At 46.2% G+C, this 9,899-nt stretch overlaps 1 protein-coding gene across 1 annotated transcript; it reads left to right on the top strand.

The window, feature by feature from the left end:
• The first annotated feature begins 6,886 nt into the window (after positions 1-6,886).
• LOC109767390 (uncharacterized) lies at positions 6,887-7,662 on the top strand. The gene has a single exon (XM_073504991.1). It carries the CDS (start codon positions 6,931-6,933, stop codon positions 7,495-7,497), a length of 567 nt encoding a protein of 188 aa, XP_073361092.1. The 5' UTR covers positions 6,887-6,930; the 3' UTR covers positions 7,498-7,662.
• Positions 7,663-9,899: the final 2,237 nt, after the last annotated feature.

The following is a 9,899-nucleotide window of genomic DNA, read 5'->3' as shown; positions in this document are numbered from 1 at the left end:
TTACTCTTCGCTAGCTTGGAATTTCAATTCATGTTTCTTGTCTCCGTAGATCATAGCGAAGTTCATGCTGGTCAAAACTTGCACCAAACAATATATAGCACCAACTAAAAATATGTAGCTTCATTCCAATTCATGTTTCTTGTCTCCGTAGATCAGCGTTTAACTTCTTGTATGCTTTCTAGTATTATGGATGAATCTAAAGGTCTCCCGCAAAAAAAAAAGAGGAATGAATCTAAAGGTGCCCCAAATGTCTTATAGATGGAATTTGCATCAAGACGGTCAATATTCCATATGCTCCATGTATGGGTGTTGTCCCAATCCGGCATTCCAATTCCAGATAGGCAGTTTGAAATCTCAAAATCCTACTAAAAATCAAGATTTATTTAAGGTATATGTTCAACAGAGTCGGATTGACCAAAGACATTAGAGGGTGACTCATGATGCACAGGGTGACTCACAAGAGCTTGACAGTTGTCCAGACAGTTTGCGGGCACAGTCCAAACAGCCAAAAAAGCTTAACAGTTTGTCAGGATGAACATATATACCATGGCACGATGCTGATAGGCTGATGGTGGCAGGCCAATCATATTACGGTGGATGAAAAAACTGCGAATTTGTTTCAGGGTGACTAAAGAGAAACAAAAAGTTCTTTCAAATTCATATATGCGGTCAATTTTGAGTTCCGTTAACTCTTATATGGGGCATCTAATAAGATAATTCTCCACTTTCATGCAGATCTATAATTGTTGCGTGATGTCGTTGAACGAATACTATGGAAGTTGGGGCCTCAACTAGAGTGACGAACTTTAATTTTCTGGAGCATTAACTATGACGAAGAAAAAAATGAAATAAAGTTTCAAGTGGAGTCATGTGTGGACTCTGCGAGTAGTGGTGGTTCAATGTAGATGAAAGTTTGACGCATGGACACATTTAAGGCATTGGAGAATATTTACCATGGTGGAGTTTGTTGAAATTCTGTCGAATATTTTGTACAAGCAAGTTAAAATTGGACTTGGACTGTGAGTGTGTAGATAAGGTACATGGTTGTGCAAGACATTGCACAAGCAAGTTAAAATCTCCAACGCTGATCCCCAAACCTTTTGCATTAGTCCAGACCCAACTGTCCGGACCCTGCAAGCCAGCCAACGGCCACCCCATCGATCCTCGGACCAGCCCGGACCGCCGTTTTCCCGCAAAGTGGAACCAAACTAGGGGGCTTTGCGGCAGTTCGGACACTAGCCACGTGGACTTTGACACCCCAGGCCCACCCAAAACTAAGGTGGAGCGCACACTTTTGTAGGTGGTCACACTATTTTCGAGGCAAAATCCCACTTTCTCAGTACTCTTCTCTTCCATCCCGTCGCTCTCCACCCAATTCTAGACTTTTTTCACCGCCGCCGCCACATGGACCTATACAAAAAGCTACCGGGGACGGCGGTGGTGGAGGATCGGATGATCGTGCTCGCGCGGAAGATGAACTCGGAGACACAGCAAAACCACTACCTCAAATCGAGGGAAAATTAAGGTGGCACCTCTCAAGAAGGAGAAGGCCGACGGAGGCGTAGGTGGTGGTCGACGCAGTGGACATGCAGGTGGTGGAGGTGGTGCAGGGTGGAGCCTGGAACGCGGGGCACTGCTGTCGTCGTCATTCATGTGAAAGTGCATCTAATCCAAGGATGGTTTTCGTAATTCATCACAACATATATATCATTCAACTATTGGCTATTCAAAAGAATATTTCAGGAAAAGTTCAATTTAGGTACAACAATTGGGTTGTGAATTTGGACCCCTCAAATTGCAAAGGAAAAGTGTTGGACAAAGCCTGAAGACACCATTTATATTTAAGTGATTCAAGATCACAATGAGTCTGTAGGAATGCCAATACTATCAAAAGGGAGCGAGGTTGTGGTCATGGATTCACTGCTCAAGTGCTTAGAGATCAAGCTCCAAAAGCCTCACAGAATTTCCCACGTTCCACTATGTCCAAACCCAAAAAGCAAATCAGTCACACTAATCCATTGCCATCTGGTCTCACCGAATTATCCATGACATAGCCATTGCCTCAACCCTAGACTTTCGGTCTCACCGAGTTGGCCATTCGGTCCCACCAAAGAGCACTTGCCAACGTTCTGTTGCCTACTGAAGTTCAATCAAAATTTCCAATTGGTTTCAGTCGGTGAAACCGAAGTGTGGAAAGTGCTTAATTCAGCATATCTTCGAGCCACCGATCATTTTTACACGGTCTCACAGAAACACCTAAAGTTCAGTTCTTTTGTATTGATCAGTTTCACTGAGTGTTTTCACCTGGTCCCACCAAGTAGCGCATAAAGGTGAGTAATAGTTAGATTTTTGGTGCTGCCTATATATACCCCATCTACTCCACCAAACTCTCAGAGAGCAACTAGGGTGAAGCAAACATTTCTCATATCCATTTTCCAGAGAGAGAGAGAGAGAGAGAGAGAGAGAGAGAGAGAGAGAGAGAGAGAGAGAGAGAGAGAGAGAGAGAGAGAGAGAGAGAGAGAAAGATCCAAGTTCTTATGTTGAGATCAAAGGGATTCACCCCTAACATAGAACCTTTGATTTCTAGTCACCTCATTGATTTCCATCCAGATCCTCTACTACCCCAAAGTCAAATCTGTGAGAGAGTGCTTGAGTGTTGAGCAGATTATCTTTTGAAGCCCAAGAGCAAGGAGTTCATCATCAACAACCCCACATATTACCTTTTGGAGGGTGGTACTTCCTAGATTGGCTAGGTGTGCTTGGGAGTCTCCAAATTGTGTGGAGAAACCAAGAAGATTGTGAGGGCAAGGAGATCGCCTACTTCGTGAAGATCTACCCCGAGTGAGGCTAATCCTTTGTGGACGTAAGCCATGGTGGGATAGTGTAGGATCGAAAGTATGTCCAGAGGGGGGTGATTATACTACTTGACCAAATAAAACCTAACATTTTCCCAATTTTAGTTGTAAGCAGTTTTTAGCAATTCTAACAAGTCAAGAAACACCCTACACATGCAATTCTAAGAGTATAGCAGCGGAAAGTAAGACATTGCACATGTAAGTAAAGGAGGGGTTTGGAGAAGGAAAACGCAATGGGGACACGGTGATTTTTGGTGTGGTTTTGATCGGTGGTGCTATTGTACGTCCACGTTGACGGAGACTTCAACCCACGAAGGGTAACGGCTGCGCGAGTCCACGGAGGCTCCACCCACGAAGGGTCCACGAAGAAGCAACCTTGCCTATCCCACCATGGTCATCGTCCATGAAGGACTTGCCTCACTCGGGTAGATCTTCATGAAGTAGGTGACCTCCTTGCCCTTACAAACTTCTTGGTCCAACTCCACATCATGCCGGAGGCTCCCAAGCGACACATAACCAATCTAGGAGACACCACTCTCCAAAAAGTAATAGACGGTGTGATGATGGTGAACTCCTTGTTCTTGTGCTTCAAATGATATTCTCCCAACATTCAACTCTCTCACAGAGAGTTGGCTATGGTGGAAGAGGGATTTGAGTGGAAAGCATCTTAGGAAGGCTATAAATCAAGGTTCAAGTGGTAGGAATGGAATCTCTTGATATCAACACATGAGTAGGTGGTTCTCTCTCAGAAAATGAGTAGTGGAAGTGTAGGAACATTCTGATGGCTCTCTTACTAAGTAAGAGGGGGTGGAGGGGTATATATAGCCTCCACATGAAATCCAACCGTTACACATTTTGACTCAACTCGGTGGCACCGACCAGAAATGTCGGTGGCACCGACCTGTGTAAAAGATATGAACGTTGGAGGTCTCGGTTGGACCAACTGGAGACAACTCGAATGGACCGATGTGCAATGGTAGGGCAAACCTTCTATTCGGTGGCACGGATCGCATCAACTCGGTAGGACCGAAGTGAAGCAATAAGGCGATAGAACTTTGGCAAGCCATCTCGGCGGCACCGATTGCATCATCTCAGTAGGTCCAAAATAATTGCAACAGAGGACAAAGAGTTGGCAAGGCCATCTCGGTGAGACCGAGATCCATATCGGTGGATCCGATTTGTTAGGGTTTGGCTGTGGTAGTGTCCAGATGAACACGGTGGGTCCGGATAGGTATGTTTCGGTGGGACCGAGTTGGATTTAGGGTTGAGGACATATTTGGATAGAGAAAGTGGCTGAGGGTTTTGGAGCAATATCACTAAGCACTTGAGCAACCGGATCATCATCAAAACCTCCTCCCCTTTTAATAGTATTGGCTTCCTATGGATTCAATGTGATCTTGCATCACTTAACCAAAGATGTAGAGTCCTGAGCATTTGCCACTCCATGTCCTTAGCATCTTGAGGGGTCCACAATCACTAGTCCTTGCCACGCCAAACATTGAACTTTGTGAAATCTTTAACTTGAATGGATATTAGTTCAATGAGATATATTTTGTTATGAATTACCAAAACTACCCGGGGAATAGTTGCACTTTCAATCTCCCCCTTTTTGGTAATTGATAACATATAGATCAAAGTTTCGACAAATGATTAAATGAATGAAATACATCGTTGCTTTGAGAAGTATGTGATAAGTAAGAGCTCTCCCTAAATTTTTGCATTATAAAAAATTGTGTTTGAATGCAAATGCACAATCGATTAGGATCATGGGTCACTCTTCCATGTCGCATACAACTCGGTGGAGCGCATGAAATGATATGATTTGAATAGTAAGCATGCATCACCAAAAGTACAAGTGGATGATCATAGAAAGATAATGATAATGATAAGCATTGTGCATAACATGAAGCATAGTTTGATCAACTACAAACAACCAACTTAGTATCTTGTAGACATAAAGAACAAAGTAGTATAAACCACGTAGTAGCAAAAACTCGAAGAAATCAAACGAGCAAAAGCAAGACACACACACACACAAACACATACACACACTCTCTCTCTCTCTCTCCCAGCCTAATGATCTATACAAATTCCCCCCCTTTGACGACAAGTACCAAAAATCTCCCCGCCCATTCACCAGGCCGCGTCTATTTAAGCACTTCTCCGGCGCTGTCCACCCCACACCTCACATCCTCTCCTCTCGCCCTGCCCCGACCCGCTCCTCTTTGTCTCCGCTCACCATCCTTGATGAGGCCGAAGTTGTGGTTCTCCGCACCTGCAGGTGGTGGTAGCGCGTGAAGCAAGAGCATCCCCCCACCCCGCGCAACTACCGCGTCCAAATCGGGCACCGCGTGAAGGAGGAGCTGGTGTTGCCACCGCATAGTCAGTACAACCGCATCAACCGACCAACGTCAGCACCGCGCACCATCTGGCACGGCAAAGCCGTGAAAGAGGAGGTGCCCCACGTGACCGCTAAGGCGCATGGGCACCTCCTCCACTACCTTGGTGGCTGCGACGATGGTGGCTCCTCTCCATCGCGGAGCATCGTGGCGACTGAGGAGAGGGCGGTCAAGGGGGCAGAGCCACGGGGGTGCTGCAACGCAACACACCCCTCAGCCTTCGCGAAGTCCTACGAGCGGCCGGCTTCCAACCCCGTGGAGGCCAGGGCCTACGACCGATCGCTAACCACCGCAGAGATATTCAGGGCGACATAGGCGCCTCGACGGGGACCTCGGCAAGATTTCCTAGAGTGGTCACTTGGCAAGACCGCCACTGCTGCCGGTAGGGGAAAGAGTCGGGCTCCCTGGCAAGGGTGAGTGTTTTCCGAGGTGACCCTCCGCACATCGCAGTAGGAAGAAGAGCATGAGCCCAGGCGGTGGCTGACAGTGCTTTCGCGTCCTTCCGAAGGACCACTCCGATGAGGACGACGACGAAGGCACGTACGGCGACGGAGGTGCCGCCGGCCAGCCCGGCCACACCTCTGAGGTCACCGTCCGCCACAAGCTAGTTTAGTTTTTTTAGGTTTTATTAGTTGAATGGATGGAATATCGTCCGATTTATGTAAAATATATTGAACTTATTTCCGTTTGAATGAACTCCATCGTTTTTGCATGGATTATGTTCGAATTTGTTTGTATCGCAGGCGTTTACGGCGAGCGCTGGATGACCGGCTTCGGTATCACTATCCGTGGACGCGTGTCGACGGACAATACTATGTCCTTCTTGAGGACCGACGTTTGGAGACGCCATTAGCCGTACTAATTGTTTGCATGGATGTTTGCGTAGTACGTACTCACCTGTAAAGCTATCAATATGATTTTAATATTGTTTTCATCATGATTTATTATGGATTAAATCAATCAGAAAATTGCTAATGTATCCAACAGTTTCTTTACCCCACTGGGGTAGTTTTGCCTTGTGATATCACGTAGCGGCATATATGAAGAGGGCAGTGTCGCCGTGCTGGAATATATCTACAATGATACGGTTTTCCGTACTCTTATTGTACTGTTGGAGTAGTTACTTGGACAGATAAACGGATTGATCCGTGATTAACTAATTTCAAGCACGTACGTGTCCCTCTAGCTGCAGATGGAACTTGCAGAAGATCTTTCCATTGATTAGCTTGATACTGCAGATCGGCTACTCCTTCGAGGAAGCTCCCCTCCAATTAACTTTGCACAACATGAACTATCCATTAACTGAAGTCAAATCTGACATGTTTGTTTTAAGTCAATATATGCATGGCACGATGTTCTAGAGATAACCATGCATGTAAGTTTACTCCCACTATGGATATGGAGTAACCCTAGAAGGAAGCAAAGATGCAGGAAGCTGCTGGCTTACAATGGAGATTAACCAGTTTACTGTCGGCTGTCAAGTCGTTGCCTACTCGGTCAAACAAGATTAGCGTGATCGTGAGCTGATATGCTTGACATAAAAATGAGCCCACGAGGTCAAGCACAAGCACGGCTCCAACGTACATTTGCAAGATCACCTCAACACTATAAATACCCATGCATTTCCTTGGTGTACCATCAACCGATCTCATCTAGCACTTGGCTACACTCTCACAATGGCTGCCATTAAGCTTGTGTCACTTAGCTTGGTTGTGCTTCTGAGCATTGGGTTAGCCAGCGCCGCTAGGGTAGTTAGATACGCCAGCTCCACGGGGACAGGCTCGGGAGGGGGGAATGGTGGTGGGACTGTGAACGGCAGCGGTGGAGGGGCTGGGAGTGGCAATGGGAATGCCTACAGTGGCAGTAGTGGAGCCCATGCATATGCGGGAGGGGGCGGTAGCGGGGGTGGTGCGTCGCAGGAAGGCGGCACCGGGCATGGCGCTGGGTCCGGCGACGGCTCAAGCTCTAGCTATACGAGCGACGGAAGATATAGTTATGGTGGAACCTCTTACGCAGGTGGTAATGGTGGGGGCAGCGGTGGCGGACAGGCAGCGGGCCCCGACTCCAGCGGTTACGGAGCTGGTGGCGGCACTGGTACTGGCTCCAGTGCGGTGACATCTGGCTGGTACCCATATGCGAATGCAAATGCTAATGGTAACGGTGGAGGTACAGGAAGTGGTCAGAACGGCGGCAGCGGTGGCGGCACGGGAGGTGGCAGCGGTAATGGTGATGCATCCCCTTGAAGTTATCTCTATGTGATACATAGATCCGAAGATGGAGCCCAAACTTTGAAGTTTTTTTCTTTCTGTTTGCACCTTGTGGGCTCGTTAGTTTGCAGCGTTTAAGTTCTTGTATGCTTTCATGTATATTATGAAAAAATCAATAAAGGGCCCCATCAACTTGTGTTATTACTCTTCGCTAGCTTGGAATTTCAATTCATGTTTCTTGTCTCCGTAGATCATAGTGAAGTTCATGCTGGTCAAAACTTGCACCAAACAATATATAGCACCAACTAAAAATATGTAGATTCATTCCAATTCATGTTTCTTGTCTCCGTAGATCAGCGTTTAACTTCTTGTATGCTTTCTAGTATTATGGATGAATCTAAAGGTCTCCCGCAAAAAAAGAGGAATGAATCTAAAGGTGCCCCAAATGTCTTGTAGATGGAATTTGCATCAACACGGTCAATATTCCATATGCTCCATGTATGGGTGTTGTCCCAATCCGGCATTCCAATTCCAGATAGGCGGTTTGAATTCTCAAAATCCTACTAAAAATCAATATTTATTTAAGGTATATGTTCAGCAGAGTCGGATTGACCAAAGACATTAGAGGGTGACTCATGATGCACAGGGTGACTCACAAGAGCTTGACAGTTGTCCAGACAGTTTGCGAGCACAGTCCAAATAGCCAAAAAAGCTTAACAGTTTGTCAGGATGAACATATATACCATGGCACGATGCTGATAGGCTGATGGTGGCAGGCCAATCATATTACGGTGGATGAAAAAACTGCGAATTTGTTTCAGGGTGACTAAAGAGAAACAAAAAGTTCTTTCAAATTCATATATGCGGTCAATTTTGAGTTCCGTTAACTCTTATATGGGGCATCTAATAAGATAATTCTCCACTTTCATGCAGATCTATAATTGGTGCGTGATGTCGTTGAACGAATACTATGGAAGTTGGGGCCTCAACTAGAGTGACGAACTTTAATTTTCTGGAGCATTAACTATGACGAAGAAAAAAATGAAATAAAGTTTCAAGTGGAGTCATGTGTGGACTCTGCGAGTAGTGGTGGTTCAATGTAGATGAAAGTTTGACGCATGGACACATTTAAGGCATTGGAGAATATTTACCATGGTGGAGTTTGTTGAAATTCTGTCGAATATTTTGTACAAGCAAGTTAAAATTGGACTTGGACTGTGAGTGTGTAGATAAGGTACATGGTTGTGCAAGACATTGCACAAGCAAGTTAAAATCTCCAACGCCGATCCCCAAACCTTTTGCATTAGTCCAGACCCAACTGTCCGGACCCTGCAAGCCAGCCAACGGCCACCCCATCGATCCTCGGACCAGTCCGGACCGCCGTTTTCCCGCAAAGTGGAACCAAACCAGGGGGCTTTGCGGCAGTTCGGACACTAGCCACGTGGACTTTGACACCCCAGGCCCACCCAAAACTAAGGTGGAGCGCACACTTTTGTAGGTGGTCGCACTATTTTCGTGGCAAAATCCCACTTTCTCAGTACTCTTCTCTTCCATCCCGTCGCTCTCCACCCAATTCTAGACTTTTTTCACCGCCGCCGCCACATGGACCTATACAAAAAGCTGCCGGGGACGGCGGTGGTGGAGGATCGGATGATCGTGCTCGCGCGGAAGATGAACTCGGAGACACAGCAAAACCACTACCTCAAATCGAGGGAAAATTAAGGTGGCACCTCTCAAGAAGGAGAAGGCCGACGGAGGCGTATGTGGCGGTCGACGCAGTGGACATGCAGGTGGTGGAGGTGGTGCAAGGTGGAGCCTGGAACGCGGGGCACTGCTGTCGTCGTCATTCATGTGAAAGTGCATCTAATCCAAGGATGGTTTTCGTAATTCATCACAACATATATATCATTCAACTATTGGCTATTCAAAAGAATATTTCAGGAAAAGTTCAATTTAGGTACAACAATTGGGTTGTGAATTTGGACCCCTCAAATTGCAAAGGAAAAGTGTTGGACAAAGCCTGAAGACACCATTTATATTTAAGTGATTCAAGATCACAATGAGTCTGTAGGAATGTCAATACTATCAAAAGGGAGCGAGGTTGTGGTCATGGATTCACTGCTCAAGTGCTTAGAGATCAAGCTCCAAAAGCCTCACAGAATTTCCCACGTTCCACTATGTCCAAACCCAAAAAGCAAACCAGTCACACTAATCCATTCCCATCTAGTCTCACCGAATTATCCATGACATAGCCATTGCCTCAACCCTAGACTTTCGGTCTCACCGAGTTGGCCATTCGGTCCCACCAAAGAGCACTTGCCAACGTTCTGTTGCCTACTGAAGTTCAATCAAAATTTCCAATTGGTTTCAATCGGTGAAACCGAAGTGTGGAAAGTGCTTAATTCAGCATATCTTCGAGCCACCGATCATTTTTACCC

This window comes from Aegilops tauschii, chromosome 7 (assembly GCF_002575655.3).
Source record: "Aegilops tauschii subsp. strangulata cultivar AL8/78 chromosome 7, Aet v6.0, whole genome shotgun sequence".
Classification (NCBI taxonomy): domain Eukaryota; kingdom Viridiplantae; phylum Streptophyta; class Magnoliopsida; order Poales; family Poaceae; genus Aegilops; species Aegilops tauschii.
Note: the sequence above shows the minus strand (reverse complement) of the source record. Positions and strands in the feature narration are given on the sequence as shown.

Coding starts and splice junctions, on each gene's coding strand:
- LOC109767390 (XM_073504991.1), top strand. CDS start 6,931: ATGGCTGCCATTAAGCTTGTGTCACTTAGCTTGGTTGTGCTTCTGAGC.